General features: G+C 37.5%; 1 protein-coding gene across 1 annotated transcript in view; it reads left to right on the top strand.

The window, feature by feature from the left end:
* GPC5 (glypican 5) overlaps window positions 1-19,005 on the top strand; it is a 657,195-nt gene extending 638,190 nt beyond the window's left edge. Inside the window, exon 10 of the mRNA XM_085226445.1 lies at window positions 16,758-19,005. Coding sequence (XP_085082571.1) covers window positions 16,758-16,915 — 158 coding nt within the window. The 3' untranslated portion in view covers window positions 16,916-19,005. The remainder of the gene's footprint in view (window positions 1-16,757) is intronic.
* The last annotated feature ends 1,712 nt before the right edge of the window (window positions 19,006-20,717 follow it).

Here is a 20,717-nt window from a genome sequence, read left to right as displayed (position 1 = left end):
GTACTAAGTTTGTCACAGATAAAATTCAATAGGATGCAAAGCCATTACTGCAAATTTTACATATGTTTCTGTACATACTCAATTCCTCAGGAATTATCTCTTTCAAGAATGGCCAGAATTCTTTAAAAAACAATTTAGTTGTTTTTGTTGTTGGATTTTTTATTTGTTTGTTTTTTTCTATGCTAAAAAAGACTGTAGTGTATTGTAGCAGTGATCAAATTACTTATTATTCTGGAAATAACCATGATATCTTTTGTTTACTCTTGTTTACAACATTCTGTTTCCAAGTACTATATACAACACAATGTTTGTAGAAATCTACATGGCTAAATTCAAATACTTTAGACTGAGCAAAGGAATAAGTTACCATGTAAAAAACGCTAATTTTCAAGCAAGGATCACTATTCTATTTGCAATATTTGCATCTGCTTTTCATGTCATATAAAGATATATTATGCTCTAAATTAGATCTAAATTGAGTAAAAAGAATAATGAAATAATTATATCAAGTGGCAGGTACACATTTCAGTGATAATATCAGCATACATTTGGCTTAATAGGCCATTTAAAACTTTTGGTATGCATAAATGTGAGGAATTTTAGTGGATTTTGTCAAACAGGCTAGCGTCTTCTGTTAGGATAGTGTTCTGCCCACTGAGTGGAATCAGCAAGTCAGTGTAGGATTCTGAGATGCAGCGGCCATGTCCAGGTACTTCTTGGAGGAGCTGACCGCATTCACTTGCTACTTCTACATGTAGATCATAAAACCTGTTTATCCACATAAACGAAAGGCCTTGATGAGTTCCTTTTGTTCTTTCGAAGCCTGTATAACCTCAGCTTATCCACCCTGCTATGAAAATAACACCTCGAATGGTGAGAGAGGATATTTGGGCTTCACTTCCCCAAGCAAGCATCAACAAGAGATATTTTGAGACAAGGAAGGGGTTTGGAGAGATAAACAACTGGTTAGGAAGAGATAATATAGTTTTCAGGTGAGTGTCTGGAAAGTTTTTAGTGTCTCTCTTAACTATTACTGGACTTTCCTGGAAAGCAATACTGCCCAACTGTATGTTGAGAGCAAACAAGTATCTCAAAGGCCTTCATTACTTTGGGAAGACTGTGTTCTTCATAATGTTGACATCTGTCTGGGAACTTAAATGCAGCCTAGAGCTGGAGGTGGGTTTTTTGTTTTATATATGTTTGAAAAAATCAAATTTGCATGTAAATCCTTCGCAATAAATGAAGGCTCTTTTTTACTGTTATCCTCAGCTTTCTGGTATTTTACCTGTGGTTTTTTTTGTTTTTGTTTTTGTTTTTGTTTTTGTTTTTTTGGTGGGTTTTGTTTGGTTGGTTTTGTTTGGTTGGTTTTATTGTTTGTTTGTTTGTTGTTTGTTTTTGTCTTTTTGTTTTGTTTTGTTTTAAATCTGGACAATGAAGTTCATGGTTATATGTGATGATGCCTAGACCATTGTCATTCATGGACAGACTATTCTAAAAAAGCAAGTTGGCGAGTACTCCACCCAGCATGTACAAGTCAGTGTCTGTATACAGGTAGCAGCAGAAACTCCCTGCAACTAGCCTGAACAATCTTTCTGTATATTCCAAATCCCATAGTTGTTACTGTAACAAAAGAGGAGTGAGGTAGGTGCATGAATGAGGAGAAGCATGAAGGGAAACTGTACAGCTATGAGAGTACAGCTACTGTACAGCTATGAATACCAACATAGAATCATAGAATCATAGAATCACCAAGGTTGGAGAAGACCCATAGGATCACCCAGTCCAACCATCCACCCATCACCAATAGTTCTCACTAAACCATGCCCTCTCCTCTCCTCCCTCCTCCCCATTCCTTCCTAATAAACTGATTAGAAAACACTGTTTTGGAGGAACTAGACTCTTGAGACAGATGCTTTTTGATACATTTTCAACATATGCACTGAGCTAAAACTTGGGAAACAGAAGTTGTCCCAAGAAGGAAAATAAATCAGTGATTAAGGGTAATACCTGTTTTGATTTCTTGTTTACAATTAGAAAATCTGTCCTTTTATTTATATGGAGGGAATAGACACAAGGACATCAGTGTTCTTCACTCTACACTTCATTTTTTGCTGGTAGTTCAGTTTTTTATGTGGATTCAGGACAGAAATCAGCAGTAAATTATATATATTTCTCACTCTGTTTCTGAGTGCTTTATGATGTTATAGTTAGCTGACACCTTAAGTCCGTTTCCAGATAATTACTTCAAAACTCTTCTTTCTCTTGACAGTACTTTTCTGATCGTACAATGAAGTAGTTCTAAAGATGTTACCTTAAGATACAATAAAACTAGCTCAACAAGAATAATCATAGATCTGATCACTCAACCCTCCTAATTTGTTCACTATGGGGATCTTGCATGCACTAGTGCATGACAACAGGTGGATTTATACTTCCACATCTAGTAGACATGAGAAAATGGCTGAAAGCACCATGCCTTAAATTGTGGAAATTGTACTAAATGTGCTTTACAGCAAAAATGAAGAAGGACAGTTTAAAATATAAACACTTGGAGTGATTAATTAATCTAATCTACAGGCTATGTTACTTTTATAAGATAGTGAAAAGACTGGCATTCTGGATGGACTGACCAGAATACATTGCTGAAGTACTTAATCACTTTAGCAATGGAAATTTATTTAGTCCATATTTCACTTCTGGAAAAGGCATGTTTTATGCTTTCATCTTAAAAACAACATCCAGACAAACAGTAAGATAATGAACTGCTACAGTAAAATTGGATCATAAATCTCTAGAATATGAAAGGTTAGAAATATATAAAATTATTTCACTTTCTTAATGAGCCTTAGTAGCAACATTCTGCTACAACCCAAACTTTCTTGTTTGTGCATTATTTTCACAAGCTTCAGTGCAACTTCATTTCTTTATTCTAGATGGTAGATTTCTGCAGATCAAAACTGGTTATAAACCTTCTAAAGCAAACTGAAAGAGATTAAAAAGGAAGCATGTGGGTAAGTTATTTTGAAGGACAGTAATCTATATGAGACTCCTGACTCATAGGATACAAAATAGCAATGATAAGATGAAAATTCAAAGTACAAAAAATTTATAACTTCTACCTAGTTTGATTTACAGGCCTTTAGCCCTATTATCATTTTGCATTGATTATGAATCTTTTGTTTAGGTTAATCTCTTCAATAGATAAAAAGATTGAAAATTGGATTTCTTTACCTAAAACTGGTATTATTGACAATGCTGATTCCAGTGTGTAGGAACACTGAAGTTATAATGAACGTATTTTATAAAGAACATAGATTTAGAAGCAATTGGTAGAGAAGGTAATAATATTAGAGCTAAGAAAGATTACTGTGGCTCTCTCTCTCTCAGAGGAAAAATACAGTTAATTTTTAGACTTTGTATCCAAAACAAAAAACAAGTATTCCAGATATATACCACTAGGATGTCTGCTAAAACAGACCTACAAACCAAAAAACAGAAATTAATCATTGCAAAAAATAATGCAATTCATTTATGATTCTTAAGAATGCAAAAGAAATGGATATGTTTTATTTGTGACATTGTTTATTTGTGCTGCATTAACTCATAAGTGGAAAGACTGAGTTCATTAATATATAATGTGTCACTGTTAACTTAAAATGATGACTCTCAAATACTAGACCAGAGACTTAGTATCTGCTGATCTTATAGTCCAAATGACTTACGGTATGATCATTGGTTATGATCTTTCTCTTATGTACAGATAGAGCATGTGCAATTAAACTTGATATGTTGCATTCATTTCTTAATGTATGATAAACCATGCAGAATTCTCTTAGTGATGCTATTAGGCAGATATCTTAATTGCTTTCTAATAATGACTGCAATAGCATTTCTTTCTTTGTAGGTGACACTACTTGTGTCTTGATATTCTCTAAGCATTTTTAATTATTACTTGTATTGATTTGTGTACTGTTACAATGATAAAATATAATAAATATTATTTATAATTTTATAATAATGTTATAATTTATAATATAAAATATTAAATTTTATAAAATAAAATACATAAAATCAAAGAGGAGGATTTTTGATCAAATTATTTTCTCTGATTAAATACCAAAAACTGGAGAAACATTCTGCAGAACAGTATCTATGTTTATAAAATCTCATAATCATAGAAATGTTTAGACTGGAAAAGATTTGTAAGATTTTTTAGTATATAGACAGATAAAAAATTGGAAACAGATCAGGGTGATGTGTTTGAAAGAAGTCTGACCTGCACCTTGTTAAGGAGTACTAAATTATATGGGGAGTTTCCCTGGGGAAAATGGCAAAATTTTTGTCACTTAGTAGTCAAGATAAAGTAAACCCAGATTACTTTAAAGGGGATAAAAATGTAATGATTGTCATCATACTTTATATATGAAAACAAAAATCTGATTCACTGATGATATTCCCCATGTGAAAGCCAGTTAGATGTAAATTTTCAGTTTTCTTGGCTCCTAAGCATGCATTATCTCACTTTTCCATCTAACACTGTTGCACATAGATAAGGTTTAGTCCTTTAGTGTTCATTCTCATGATCCTGACTTGGGATCTGAAAAAGGTTTCTGAGATACTTTTCTTAGGAACAGCCATGAAAACCTATTTCACTGAAAGAAATGACCGTCCAGAGACAGAGGTGAAATGTATGAGGATATTAAGAAATTGCTGCTAGAATTTCTATGCGAATACAGAACCTTCCTGTGATGCTAAGGAATTCTCTGAATTTTAGTCATTTCGCTGGTTGTGTCTTCACTGCCAAATAAAGTATCTTGTGAGTTGTCAGGATTTCAGTTCCACTGTCTACATAGTATAAATGCTAGTTCATGCACCGTTTAGTGTTAAGAAAAAAAATATCTCTATCCCTCCAAAACAAGCTTCAAGTTCTATGGATAATTCTTTCCAAGGACTGCTTCCAGAAGTCGGTGCAAACCAGACAGGCAAAGGTTTGGATTTCTCTGCATTACGAAGTCCTTCAACAACAGCCTTTTCATTTTCAAACCACTTTTCCATGCCTGGATATCATATCCCAGAGCCTGTAACACACTCCTTCAGATTTGTTTTATAAAAACACACCTGTTGCAGCACAGTCCTCTTTTTTTTTTTTTTTTTTCTTTTTTTTTTTTTCCCCTTTCCCACCTTTCCCCTCTCCCCTCTCTCCCAGGTACTTTGAGCTAAAACAAACAATAACTGGATCTTTGAGCCAAGAAGACCACTTTGTATGGCTGAGAAGTGATGCAGGACACTGCAGAGTGTAGTAGAAGTTTGCTTAGCAGTCTCTTCTGTGTATTGCTATTACAGAGCGTGGTAGACATAGGCCATCCAGCACCACCTTGTCTCAATGATCTCCTTTTGGGATGTGTATTTAGCTGTGTAAATACAGCTACAGTGACTCTTTTTGTACTTCAGAAGGAAACTCCTTCGTAGAGTTCTGTATCCTCAGAAGTGTTTGCAAACACTGTAATCTGATTTTAATGTCAATATGGAAGTTCTTCATCCTACCCTTTAATATCAAACAAACTTAATGCTGAAACTACGAAATATCTATATCTGAGTACTCCATTTCCTTCTTCAGTGTTTACTAATGTCTCTATGTCCAATATAGCAGGAGCTGCAATAAATAGCATTAATGCAGGACAGGATTCAGTTGTCTATACAGAAGTGCCAAATGCCACTGAAGATACTCTAATATATCCAGAACATTCTGTTGTCGTTTAACTCAGCAGGTAGCTAAGCATCACAGAGTCACTCACTCACATTCCTCTCCCAGTGGGCTGAGAGAGAGAAATGGGGAAAAAACAGTATAGAATTCATGGGTTGATAAACTATTTACTAAGATAGAAAAGGAAGAGAAAAGGAAAATAATATTAGTAATGATAATTACATATTTAGAAAGCAAGTGATGCACAAGTTCGCCACCTGCTAACCAATGATGAACCAGTCTCTGAGCAGTGGACATTCCTCCTATCCCTGCCCCACTCAACTCTCAGAATTTTTTTTTTTTTTTAATCAAATGATGTCATATGGTATCTATGACCATCTTAGGTCAGCTATCCAGGTTCTCTCCCCTTCCAGCTCCTTGTGCCCCCCACTCCCTCTCACTGACAAGACTGTAGGAGCCAAAATAGAGCATCATACTAGATACTACGAAGAAAAATACAAACTCTCTACCAGCTGAAACCAAGACATGGCCCTGCAGGGTGCAGGTAAGAAATAAGCTGCTTTTGGCTGGGCAGATGTATGCCAAGTGCAATAGACAGCATCTAAAATATCAGTATCTGTAAAACAGACTGAAAAAAAAAAAAAAAAAAAAAGGAATAAATGATGTCTTAAGTATTATCTGTCATTATCTTCTAAATTCACCACCTTAACATCACCATAACACTATCTTCTGTGACATTAGGGATGGTGCCCACACATAAGCTCACTATTTCTGACATGGACTGACCCTTATAGCCACTAAAGCAAAGGAGATGAAATTCTGCCCTGCCAAAAAATGAGTTCACCTGCAGTTTTACATAAGCTTTATTGAATTTTTAAATGGATGTATTTTAAAGAATCTGGCCTTCATATTTAAAATGATCTCATGCAATTGTGAAGATGTAAGCACATTTTCAATGTGAGTATTTTTTTTTTGGCTTTTCATTGGTTTTGGTTTCCTTTCTTCTCGCATAAGGTAAAATGGCTGTAGAGAAAACAGCATGAATTTATGAGAATTACAAAAATCATTCACTCTATTTCATAACTATTATAAATATGTATCCCCTACACTCCAGAGCACACATTAATCACTGAATACCAGAAGTTAGGGGTCCCAGTGGTCTGGTTATCTAAATTAAACATTATATTGTATTGTTTCCCCCATTTCTAAAAAATCCAGCAATGGTCACAGCCAGATTCAAATAGTAAAATAGAGACTTTACTGCTATTGAAAAATCTACGTATTTTGGTTTTGAATCTCTATTCTCTTTCACCTTATGATTACTTGCAACCTGTTGGGATTCAGACCTCATAGAAAGACACAATGGGAAAAGAAATGAAAATAATTTTACAACATATAATTTTAGTATTCAAAAACCCTGTTTTCTATGCTAATTAAATTCATTAATTTAATTGATAGGGATAGCAAGTATATAAATGTTCATGTACATAGTTTGCTCCAAAAATAATTTCTCCTATTTATTTCCATACAAACTACAATCAATACAGAAAGCACAATAACACTATTTGATAAAGCAAATTCTCAGCAAAAAAATCTATTTTCCAACATAGTCACCACCACTGGCCACGTATTTTTGCCAGCAATGAACAAGAACCTTCACGCCATACTCATAAAATATTCATCAGTGGAAGCAACCCACCATGTCATGACTGACATGATGACACTATTGCTGAAAAACACCACCTACTGACCCACTGTGCTCACATTCACTCTTTGGTCTCCATAAACATTCAGCAAGTGTCAATGAAGGTCAATGGGTGCCATTTTTTCCATATGGAGGAATTCAATGACACACCTTTACTTCATACAGACTCCCATGTTAGACACTGTTCAGTCAGACTGCCTCTGCTGCCATCTATCACACAGCAACAATATTTAACAGAATATTGGTAGGAAGGTTCAACCTCTACTACATGGATGTCCAACCTCTTGGCTCGCTTAGGCCAAGTTGAGTAAAGAGGGATTGTCTTAGGCCACACATATATATATATATATATATATATCGGTTGCTCCAAAAGTAATGCCTCATATTTGTTTCCATGGAAAGTACAACCAATGCAAAGTGCAAAATAACAGTATTTGGACAAATTCTAAGCTATAGAACAGTCTTTTTCAACATACTTACCACCATTAGCTCTACATTTTCACCAGCAACGAATAAGAGTTTGTGTGCTACTCTCATAAAAATCTGTACCAGCAGAGGTGACATATTTGTCACTGTTGCCACTGCTGAAACTCAGCATCCACTGCCTCACTGTGCTCATATTTAGTCTTTAGTCTCCGTCAACACTCAGCAAGAGTCAATCAATGTCAATGGGAGCTATTATTTCCTCACAGAGGAATTCAATTACACTTCTGTTTCACATGTGCTTCTATGTCAGACGCCATTTTGTCAGACTGCTCATCTGCTGCCATCGATCTCACAACATCAAACTATAATGGAATATTGGCATATCAGACTCTGAATTCATATTAAATAGCAAACATATTTTAATAGAAGGCATTATACTCAGAACAGCCCTAATGACATATGCACTAACTTAAAGGCAGCAGTGATAAAATATTGCAACTCTAAACATTTTCCTTAAAATATTAATAAGGCAGAGGAACAAAAACATAAAACTAATGTAATATTTCACCTTGTCTTTGTGAAACTAAAATATATATGATGTTTGATGGAAGGAATTGCAATTCTTTGTGAACTACCAAGCTGAACATCAGAGATTTTTGATGCAATTTTACTCTTCCTGTATTTCATCCTTGCCAGTTGTTCGCAAATGTGCATATTGCAAAAAAGCGATGACATGAACAAGGTGTGGTGTGAGGGATATTTTTCATAGAATCATAGAATCATAGAATCTCAAGGTTGGAAGGGATCTAGAAGATCATCTAGTATAGCCATCCTCCCATTACCATTGCTACCACAAGCCTCTAAACCATATCTCATAGATCCTCATCCAAATGCCTCTTGAACACTGCCAGGGACAGTGACTCCACCACCTCCCTGAGCAGGCCATTCCAGTGCCTGACCACGCTCTGAGAGAAGAAGTTTTTCCTTATGTCTAACCTAAACCTCCTCTGGCACAGCTTGTGGCCATTTCCTCGAGTCCTGTTTGTTGCCTAGGAGAAGAGGCCAAACTCTTCCTCATCACAACCTCCTTTCAGGAAGTTGTAGAGTGTAATAAGGTCTCCCCTGGGCCTTCTTTTCTCTAACCAATCCCAGCTCCCTCAGCTGCTCCTCATAAGTCTTGTGCTCCAGACCCCTCACAGCTTCACTGCCCTTCTCTGGACACGTTCCGGGGCTTCAATGTCTTTCTTGCAGTGAGGGGCCCAAAACTGAACACAGTACTCAAGGTACGGCCTCACCAGTGCTGAGTACAGGGGGATGATCACCTCCCTGTTCCTGCTGGCCACACTATTTCTAGTTATTGTGGCCAAATTGCAGGACCCGGCACTTGGCCTTGTTGAACCTCATCCCATTCACCTCAGCCCAGCGATCCAGCTTATCTAGGTCCCTCTGAAGGGCCTCCCTACACTCAGGGAGATCGACACTATCTCTCAACTTGGTGTCATCTGCAAACTTACTGAAGGTACACTCAATCCCTTCATCTAAGTCATCGATCAAGATATTAAACAAGATGGGCACCAGTACTGGCCCCTGGGGGACACCACTCGTAACTGGTCGCCAGCTGGACTTAGCTCCATTAACCACTACCCGCTGGGCACAGCCCTCTAGCCAGTTCCTTACCAAAAAAGAGTATACCTGTCCAGGCCACGGGCAGCCAGTTTCTCCCGAAGAATACTGTGGGAGACAGTGTCAAAGGCTTTGCTGAAGTCTGGGTAGACTACATCAACAGCCTTTCCCCTGTCTACCAATCTGGTCACCCAGTCATAGGAGATGAGGTTGGTCAAGCACGACCTGCCTTTCATGAACCCATGCTGGCTGGGCTTGATCCCTTGGACGCCAGACACATGCTGTGTGATCTCACCCAAGATGATTTACTCCATAACTTTCCCTGGTACCGAGGCCAAGCTGACAGGCCTGTAGTTCCCCAGATCCTCCTTATGGCCCTTCTTGTAGATGGGAGTCACATCGGCAAGCTTCCAGTCCTCTGGGACCTCTCAAGATAACCAGGAGCACTGGTAGATGTCTGTGAGTGGCTCGGCAATCACCCCCGCCAGCTCCATCAGCACTCTAGGATGAAGCCCATCCAGTCCCATGGACTTGTGACAGTCCAGATGGAGAAGAAGTTCTCTAACCACCTGCATCACCAGGGGTGTATTCTGCGTAGCATTCCAGGCTTCCAGATCAGGGCATAAAATGCCCTGAGGATAACTTGACTGCCTATTAAAAGCAGATGTAAAGAAGGTGTTGAGGATCTCAGCCTTCTCCTTGTCCTCAGTGGCTACATTCCTCCTAACTTCCTCCCTGCATACCTTAGCAACTTCCTTGTAATCTCCCTAAGTAGCCTGTCCCTTCTTCCAGAGGACATAGACTCTCTTTTTCTTCCAGAGTTGCAACAATAGTTCCTGGTTCATCCACACCAGTTTTCTTCCCCTGCAGCTCACCTTACGGCATTCAGGGACAACATGTTCTTGCACCTTTAAGATTTCCATCTTGAGGAGCGTCCAGGTTTCCTGGACCCCTTTACCCTTAAGAAGCAACTCCCAGGAACCCGTGCTACAAGCGTCCTGAACAGGTCAAAGTCTGCCCTCTTGAATTTCAAGTTAGCAGTTTTGCTAGTCAACCTTCTGACGTCGCCAAAAATAGAGAATTCTACAATTTCATGGTTGCTCTGTCCAAGACAGTCCCCAACCTTCACATCTCCCACCAGCCCTTCTCTTTTAGTGAAGACCAGGTCTAGCAGGGCATCACCCCTGGTAGGCTCACCTTCCAGCTGCCTAAGGAAGCTATCTTCCACACACTCTAGAAACCTCCTGGACTGCTTCCTCTGTGCTGTATTATATTTCCAACATATATCAGGGAAATTGAAGTTTCCCACAAGAATGAATGCTGGCAAACATGCTACTTCCACAAGCTGCTCATAGAACGCCTCATCCATCTCTACATCCTGATTAGGTGGTCTATAACAGACCCTCATCAAGATGTCGCCCCTACAGGCCTTCCCCCTCATCCTTACCCATAGACACTCAATTTTACCATTCCCAACCCCAAGCTCTTCAACATCAAAACAGTCTTTAATACAAAGGGCCACTCCACCACCCTTCCTTCCTCGTCTATCTCTTCTGAAGAGCTTGCAGCCATCTATCACAGCACTCCAGTCGAGAGAGTGGTCCCACCAATGGTAATGGCAACTAGATCATAGTTAGCCTGGTGCACAATCGCTTTTAACTCCTCCTGCTTGTTGCCTATGCTGTGTGCATTGATGTAGATGGTTTCTCTGGTAAGACAGGTCTCATGAAATTCTGGTAAAGATACATGTTCAAATTTTTGAGTTGAATATCTAATTGCAACTCTATACATTCCGTTTGAAAATTTGGAGGTAATGTACATATATAAACTGAAAGTGGTGTCGCAAACATAAATTGATGATTTTTTTGCAGTCTTGAAATCTACTATCAAACTTCTTTATCAAACTGGAAAGCACAGCTGCGTAATCTTCATTCTTCAGAGCAGCATGTTTAGCCAGTGTATCAAAATGCATACAATTTTTTGCCATCATTTTTGCCAGCACTGCACAGCACTGCGTTCACCGTGACCTGGTTCCAGGTGACACTGCGTTAATAGTGCAGTGACAGGTTGGTTGTTGCTGAGTGATAGGTAAATGCCTGGGTTCACTCTGCAAGGAAGAGCCACCAGGCTCAGTCAGAGCTGCACTGCAAGCCATGCTGGGCCTCATGCTATCCTCAAGACACAGGTTGGACATGCCTATTCTACTGCCATACTGCCAAAATCCATCTCTGACGTTGTGGGCCAGCATAATAAAGGCATTACTTTTGGAGCAGCCCTCATAACAATAGATTCCATAAAGTAAAAGCCTTTATTCATCTAAATGAATCATTTTGACTCAGTATGCCCTTTTCTCATGAACCTTGAAGTAAACAGAGCTTAACTGAAAAACAATCTTGAAGTATTAAGAAGTTCAGCTGAGTAAACTGATTTATAATTCAGATATGGCAAACTGATGTGCACTGCTAGATAATTTATTTTTCTTTAAAATCAAAGCCTAAAACCCAACAAAGCTCCACTGGAAAAATGTTTGAGAATGTTAACATTTTTTTTAGTCTTTTTAGATGTTAATTTCTTCTTTACTAAATGGAAGCTAAAGAAAATAAAAAAGACACATCTTCCATTGTGTTAATTTCTGGCTTAGTTCTCAAATATCTCTTACATCACTTTTCACCTCTTCTAAATCAATTTAGTCAAAGAACAGTAAAGTAATGTATGTTCCTTCTTCTGTAGCCACTTTTTGTTGTGGTTTATTTGTTTGTTTTATTACTATTGCTGAGTTGTGAAACATTTAATGCTTACAGAATCATGCAATAGTCAAGGTCAGAATGGACCTCTGAGAAAACCTAGTCCAGCCCTCTACCCTTTTTCATTTCATTTTCTGTTCAATGGAGAAGGCAAACCATGCACTATGCATTATAAAAACGCATGCAATATTTGAAGACTGTGAATACATGCACTGCACATGTGCTATAAGGACATCTTCATGTGTAATACGGCACATACTTTCTTCTTAAAGTATAAATACATTAGTTTCAGCAACTATAGATATATATAGTCATAAAAATATGAAAACAGCATCAAGAAATTAATTGTTTGCCAGATATCTTTCATAATATTGTTCTTCTGAGATATCTTTTTCTCCCCTCATTGAGACTTCATGGAAAATATCACCTGAACTTCATATGGAGTAGTCTCTGAATATGACTTGTAATAATCCATTATTTGTACTTTTCTTTCAAAGAACTAGATACTGTTAAGAATTTTGTGATGCTTTTTAAGATTAATGATTTAAAAACACTGTTTGGGGAAGGACCTGATATATACTGAATTAGTGAGTTTTTCTTACCTAGTGACTATTCAGTAAAGGAATTTATATAGTATTTAAAAGCAAGAAATGAAAATTGCCACAGCAACCAGTATGTAAAAACTGAAGCATACATGAGATATTTGAACATGAATCTGTAATCTAGATAATGTAAATACAATTTAAAATTTTTCTTGATATTGTGTATTTAGGAATAGAACCTGGGAAAGAAGGGAGGAGATATCCCTTAGGAGCTCAACAGTTTCAGCTAGCAAAAGTCTGCTGAAGTCAAGAAAATGTTTGGCAACTGCTGTTCCTTTTTAATTTGTGGAATGCTAATGAAAAGTCCTTATTTATTTATTTATTTATTTGTGAAAATTTACCAATACATTTTCTCATATTTAGCTGATATTCATCAGTGGTGATGTTTTCTTGACTCAATAACTTTGTCTTAGCTCTTGCTATCTGTAAATTTCTGAACCCGTTACTCTGCCACCACTGTTCCTTCATTTTTCTTAATCTCTATGTTGTTATTCCTTCTTTCTTTTTTTTTTTTTTTTTGCCTTAGTCTATAAATTATTCAGTTATTTTATCAACTGCATCTAAATGTATTTTCTTCTGTCTCGCTAAAATGTTATAACTCCTTCACTGACATCAATGAATTTATGACCAAATAAACATGCATTGTAACAGATCGTATTTTTCCAGGTATCCTAATATTGTAGATTACATTTCCAGCTTCATATTAAACATATGTCTACAGCATTTCATTTTTTTTCTTTTGTTTATCTAATCTCTGCATTTCTTTAGTCACCCATGAACCTTCTTCATGATCTTTCTTTTTAATCTTGGGATATTTCTTCAACCAGTTACCAGTGCTTTTTTCCCAGCTCATATGTTATCATGAAATTTAGGTTACATATAATGATTGAAATAACTATGCACCCTCCTTACATGAATTTCACATGAAGATTGTCTTGTAAAAGCCATATTCCTTAATTTTTCCTATCTGAAACACTACCCCACCATTACTCAAATTCTTCCTTGTATTTGAGACTCATTAAAATGTTTGTATCGTAAGAGCTTTATTATGTGTCTTTCAAAATATCATAAAAAAAATGAGACACAGAGAGAAATCTTTCTCTTCTTGAAAGCTTTGATAAGGTTTATGTGCTACCATACACATCAGGAGTTCATTTGGTAGGGTCATTTTCCCTTGAAAAGTCATCTCAGTTCTGATAGTAGATAATGCAGCAAGATGTTCAAGGATAGACTCCAGATACATAAACACTTTCTGATTTGACTTCAAGCTAGGCCATTATTAAGGTATGTTCTTTTCAAAATCTTTCAAAACTTTTGAAATCCCAGCATGGATCCTTGGTAAGCAAGCTTCTACTTTTCAAATGTCATAGCCATCTTCTGGAATATTTTGACAATTTCAATAGAAAAACTCCATTTCAAATGAAAATCTTCCATGTCTTTAAATATAACTTTTAGAAATCAAAGTTAGTTTGTTGCTGATTACTGTATTGTTGCTCCAGTTATTCAGGAGAATTTTGTAGATCAGGTCTCAACACTGCCAATACCATTATCTTTCACAGCTTTAAATATCTTTAAACAATGGTGAAGAATATTAGAAATACGTTGGTGTTACACTATGATAAAACGCTGTAATATATACCACTGTTTGGTGCAATTCTTTTGCTGATTAATCTTAATTAATCTGATTAAACAGACTAGGACAAAATTTTAAATTGCAGCCACTAACTGTGTTTCATAGTTAATGCTGAAAATAGAAATGTTCTATTCAACAGCTCTGCTTTATACAGGTTCATGAAAATCTTACACTTGGATTTTAATTCCCAAGAGATTTAACTTTTGCTCTGCTACAATTCCAGTTTTCCTTCAGTAAAAACACTGAATTGTAGCTGAAACTTCTGAATTCCATCATTTTCCAGTCAAAATATTATCTCTAGTATGTTTTTGATATTAAAAAACATTTATTGCAGGTCATTTAAAAGATTTGGGAATCTTAAATACATTTTCTTTAACATAATTCCAGCTTCTAATATGTGAGGAGAGTAAAAACAGAAGAGTTTCCTCCTACGTTTTGATTTTTTTTTTTTTTTGCTACAAATATCTGTACAGTTATTACTGCAAGTTTTCTGTGAATTAGAAATGTTAAACTCATTTAAAGAGAAGGATCACTTCTATGACTGATTATGATATGTTAAAGATGGTTAACGTGTCTGAATCTGAATCTGAAATGGATAAAATATTTTTTTAAATACTACAAATAATAATTACTATTATTTAAATAAATATAGTCAAGGAATTGAATTGTTTATTAAATAAAGTTTTTTTTTTTATTTTAAGAGATGAAAGTATGTGATAAAAAACTGTTTAAGTTTTACTTCCAAAATTGCCTTGGGAAAAAACCCTTTGATCTATGCACTTTGGTGATCCACCAAACATCCATTCAGTGAAGCACTGAGTGCCTCATCTTTTTCTAGACAGACTGCTACTAAATGTGCATGATAAGGAGAAATTTCTTCTCTTCTTGCCAGCCTTTACTGTTTCTCTTCCTCCTTGTATGTCCACTTGCATTGTACTGAAATAGCTAATTTTCACAAATTCCAGGTAAGAGCACTGGATCGATAAATCCACAAAATAGCAGTCTATTTTCCTGTCTGACTACAGCTGCAAAGAAGATAAATTCATTCTAGCAGATTCTTCAGGCAACATGATTGACTTTAACTGACTCTTCCTTTAATGTATTTTTTCGAAGCTACAGGAAGGATATTTGAGTACATATAGCAGGTTCACAAAGAGCAGCTTTCAAGCTGCCTTTAGAAAAAAGAGTATTTATAACTCAAGCAATGAAAAAGTTGTTCCTATCAAAAATGATGATCCTCTGTACCTTCTGTTAAATTAGCTTAACAAAGAGGACAACACCACGACTAAAATATTTACACTTCATCACAGCCCAAAAACAAAAAGATGTTTCCTAGTTTACTCATCTTTACAAATGATACAAAGGAAAGAAGTACCTAAACAATGAATGCAAGAACTTAGACTGTAAATTCTCTGTCAGCTCAGTAGTGATGAGCTTCATTCCAATAGTAGAGTTTACCTACTTAATTATATATGTATTGATCTAATTACATAAATATTGACATTGCTTTATATGAATGTAATTACAGTGTCAATATTTGTTGCATGTAATAACACTGACTTTAGACTTGTTAATTTTGATAGTGGCATGCCACAAATTATTATATGGGATAAGATAGTCTAAAAGTATGAATAGCAAATGTAAGGACCTGATAAAGCTTCCAAATCTAGATGCCTCTCCAAGACTTTTGGTTTTTGATTGTTTAACCAGGTAGAGGAAATAAAATGAATGATTATGTCCTTGTTCCATATAAAGCACTCTTTTGAGTTGGATATTTTTTTATCCTGGTCCAAAAAGTAAAACTATTCAGACCAGAACTCAGTAAAAGAAAATCCTATTTGAAGTTAGACAACTTGTACAAAAAGGGAGGCTTTTATACAGCAACAAACATAATTTACTGTACCTCTCACATCAGGTATATGTTAATTTGGAAAAATATTGTGATCTAGATAGAACCAATTTCATGTGAAATTATTTTACTATCCCTTCAAACCCAAGAAATATTTAAGTGGTGAATTGTTGTGCGACTTGCAAAACTGTTCATTTGGGTCTGAAACTGTTTGTTGAGATATATTGTACAAGAAAATATTTGTTCATAGCTGGCGGACCTTTGACATATCTTCAATGATGAATAATCATATCCTTTACTGTGTCTTTGTAGATGCAATCATAAAGGATTTTTAATTTGCCAGAAACATGAGAATCAGAAGCCAAACAGTGACAGTACATGCGCTGAGGATATACACCCATTTTCTAGCTGTAACATGTTGCCAGAACTGACAAAGGCATGCATCATACTGTATTTTCTTATTTGTCTCAGCAGGGATGCCAGACAAGACGAACCTCAGTGATGTAAAGCAAATCCATCAAACCATCAATACCAGCACTTTACATACAACTGGAGCAGGCAGTACAACAATAGTGGATTATATGACATTTATGCTGATTAGTTTGGTAACACTATTTCTCAATCTCTGATAATTGTTTTCCTCTGTCTTATAATGTGTGTCTTACTGCCATTTGTGTATCCCCATTCACAATTCTGTAATAAATTCTGAAATAAAGGATTAGTAATATGTATGATAGTTTGTGCAACATCAGCTTATCTGATCTTAGGCCTGAATATTAACAAAGTTGTTTGTATAATATTTTTGTTTTTTACACCTGTATCATCATGAACAATTATGTTTCCTTTAACAATATTTTATGTCAAAAAACAAGTTGACTATGAAAATCTTTCTCTTAAAAGCAAATTATACAAAAAGATCACAGAATGACAGACACAAAAAATTGTGGAAGGAAGCCATGAAGATAATCTGAGAAAACTCTAGAGTTATTTTGTAGAGATTCTGCTCAAGAGAATCCGGTTGGTACTTAAATGTCTCTGAAAATGAAGATTCTACAGTACTTTTGAGCCATTTGTTCCATTCCTTGAACCATCATAGCAAAAATGTTTTTTTGATTGTTTTAAATTTAAATGTTACCTAGTGTATTTCAGCCTTGTCCATTGCCTCTTGTCCTGTCACTAAGCACCACTGAGAAGTCTGGCCCATTTTCTTTGCACTTCCCATTCAGGTATTTATACCTTATACCAGGTAAGAACACCCTGAGACTTTTCTTCCTTAGCCTCAACAGCCCCATCTCCCTCAGCCTCTCCTCGTATGAAAAGTGTTTCTATCTTCTAAAAATCTTAATGATTCATTGCAGAACTCACTCCAGTATACTCATGCCTCTCTTCTGCTGGGAAATGCAAACCTGGATACAGCACTGCAGATGTAGACTCTTCAGTGCTTAGTAGAGATTACCTCCTTTGACCTGCTACCAATGCTTTTCATAATTCAGTGAAGGAGATTTTTGCCAGGCCACACTGTTATGTCATGTTCAACTTGCTTTCCCAGGTCCTTCTTCATGAAGCTGTTTTCCAGACAGTCAGCATCAGTGTACAAAATTACATGGGTTATTCATCCCTAGATGAGGGACTAGCATTTCCTTTTGTTGAACTTCATTAAGTTTTTATCAGAAGATTTCTCCATCTTATGAATGGCAACAACTATTTGTTATATCAGCCATTCTTCCCATTTCTATAGTTTCTGTGAGAACTTGCTGACAGTACAGTCTTTTGCACTGTCTGTCTTATTACTGAAGAAGTCCAACCCCTGGATAAACTGGTCTCCACATGAACTTTATGCTGCTAATCATAACCCTCTGTAAAAGTGATATCAGCTGATGAAACAGTTGCTTAGGACATTATGAGTTTTATGTTCAAAGTCCTATTTTCAAGTAAGAACCTGTAAAACAGAAAATCTGCCCTTCTCTCTTTCTCCAAAAAGGAAAATGAACAAAACACCCCAGAGTGTAAACTCATCTACTTCTGGTAGGGATGACTTTTCCTAACACAGAAAATATATATACATATTGATCACTACATATGCAAAAATACATATAACTGCATTCTATCTCCAAATAACAAAAAGGCTTGGATACAGCGCTATGTTAAAATATCCCAGCTTATATGTCTATATAATAAAGCAGGCACCTAAGAAAGGAATTCAGCTTCCCAAAAGAATCTGATCCATTGCACCTGAGATATCCTCAAACATCCAAGGTATCTTTGGATATATGTGGAACAGACATACATGACTGTCATGGTTTTATGATTTTTGGTTATTGGTATTCCACATCATAACATCATGTAGTGCACTGGGAGTTAAAGAGTTAATGCTCCAGTTCAGGGCACCTGTCAGGAAGAGAAGAAGAACTACATTCCCCAGAAGACTGTTTGCTGTACTGTTATCATTTCTGCTCAGGATTAAGGCCTTGGTAGGTCATCTGATGTCCCTCTTTTCAACTGTCAGCCTCTCCTCCCTGCTGATCAACCCGACGGCACGTCTCACCTCAACATAATGGTGAGGCCTTTCCACATTTCCACATGAGTCGACACTCTCTCTCATTTTATTTGATTTATTAGCTTCAATTCTAATTATATTATGATGTATTCTAGTGTGTTATCTTTCATTCCAATTCCAAATTTAGTAAATTAGTTTATTTCTCCTCAGATCATTGCTGCTGTTTTTAATTATTTGTGGTCCCCTGCTTCCCTTTTCTGGAGGTATGAATTCACAAATCCCTCTGCCCCGCTAATCCTGGAATGGGCTGAACCAGCCCATAAACCGCTGACAATGATAAAGGATTTATATGAAATTCCAGAGGCTCCCTGAAAAGGAAGCTGTCTGGTTTGGCAGCTAGTCGCTAGGCGGGATAGTCTTGAGTATGCTAAATTATGTATGGGTCAGTGAATCAGGTCTCCATCAGCAATACTGGGAGCTGAGATACCTGCCTGACGTCACAGAATCACAGAATCACAGAAACACCAAGGTTGGAAAAGACCTACAAGATCATCCAGTCCAACCATCCACCTATCACCAATATTTGTCACTAAACTATGTCCCTCAACACAACATCCAAACGTTTCTTGAACGCCTCCACGGTTAGCGAATCCATCACCTCTCTGGGCAGCTCATTCCAGCACCTGACCACTCCTTCAGAGAAGTAGTATTTCTTAAGATCCAGCCTAAATCTCCCCTGGTGGAGCTTGAAGCCATTCCCTCTAGTCCTATCACTAGTTACATGAGAGAAGAGGCTGATACCCCGCTCATCACAACCTCCCTCCAGGTAGTTACAGAGAGCAATAAGGTCTCCCCTGAGCCTCCTCTTCTCCAGATTGAACAATCCCAGCTCCTTCAGCCACTCCTCATAAGGCCTGTGCTCCAGACCCCTCACCAGCTTTGTTACCCTTCTTTGAACCCACTCCAGGGCCTCAATGTCTTTCTTGCAGTGAGGGGGACAAAACTGGACATAGTACTCGAGATGTGGCCTCACCAGAACTGAGTACAGGGGGACAACCACTTCCCTGTTCCTGCTGGCAACACCGTTTCTGATGCAAGCCAAGACGCCAATGGCCTTCTTGGCCACCTGGGCACACTGTTGGCTCATGTTCAGCCTAGCATCAACCAGCACGCCCAGGTCCATTTCTTCTACACAGTCTTCCAGCCACTCCTCCCCAAGCCTGTAGCGTTGCCTGGGGTTGTTGTTGCCAAAGTGCAGGTCCTGGCATTTGGCCTTGTTGAACCTCATCCCATTGGCTTCAGCCCAGCGATCCAGTTTGTCCAGATCCCTCTGTAGGGCCTCACTATCCCCAGATTGACACGTCCAGCCAACTTGGTGTCATCTGCAAACTTACTGAAGATACACTCATCCAGGTCATCAGTAAAGATATTGAAGAGAACAGGCCACAGCACCGACCCCTGGGGAACACCACTAGTGGACGCTTGCCAGTTGAATTTAACTCCATTCACCATTACTCTCTGGGCCAGGCCCACTTCCTTATCCAGACAAGAGTGTACCTGTCCAAGCCACGGGCTTCCTTCTTCTGCAGAAGAATACCGTGGGAGACAGTGTCAAATGCTTTGCTGAAGTCTAAGTAGACTACATCAACAGTCTTTCCCTCATCCACCAGATGGGTCACTAGATCATAGAAGGAGATCAGGTTGGTCAAGCAGGACCTGCCCTTTGTGAACCCATGCTGGCTAGGCCTGATCCCCCAGTTGTCCTGCACATGCTGCATGATCTCCCTCAAGACAATTTGCTCCATAACCTTCCCTGGCACCGAGGTCAGGCTAACAGGCCTGTAGTTCCCCAAGTCCTCCTTACAACTCTTCTTGTAGATGGGAGTCACACTGGCATGTGTCCAGTCTTCTGGGACCTCACCAATCAACAAGGA

This window comes from Meleagris gallopavo, chromosome 1, assembly GCF_905368555.1.
Source record: "Meleagris gallopavo chromosome 1, MGAL_WU_HG_1.1, whole genome shotgun sequence".
NCBI classification, from domain to species: domain Eukaryota; kingdom Metazoa; phylum Chordata; class Aves; order Galliformes; family Phasianidae; genus Meleagris; species Meleagris gallopavo.
The sequence above is the reverse complement of the archived record's forward strand: the minus strand, read 5'-3'. Positions and strand labels throughout refer to the sequence as shown.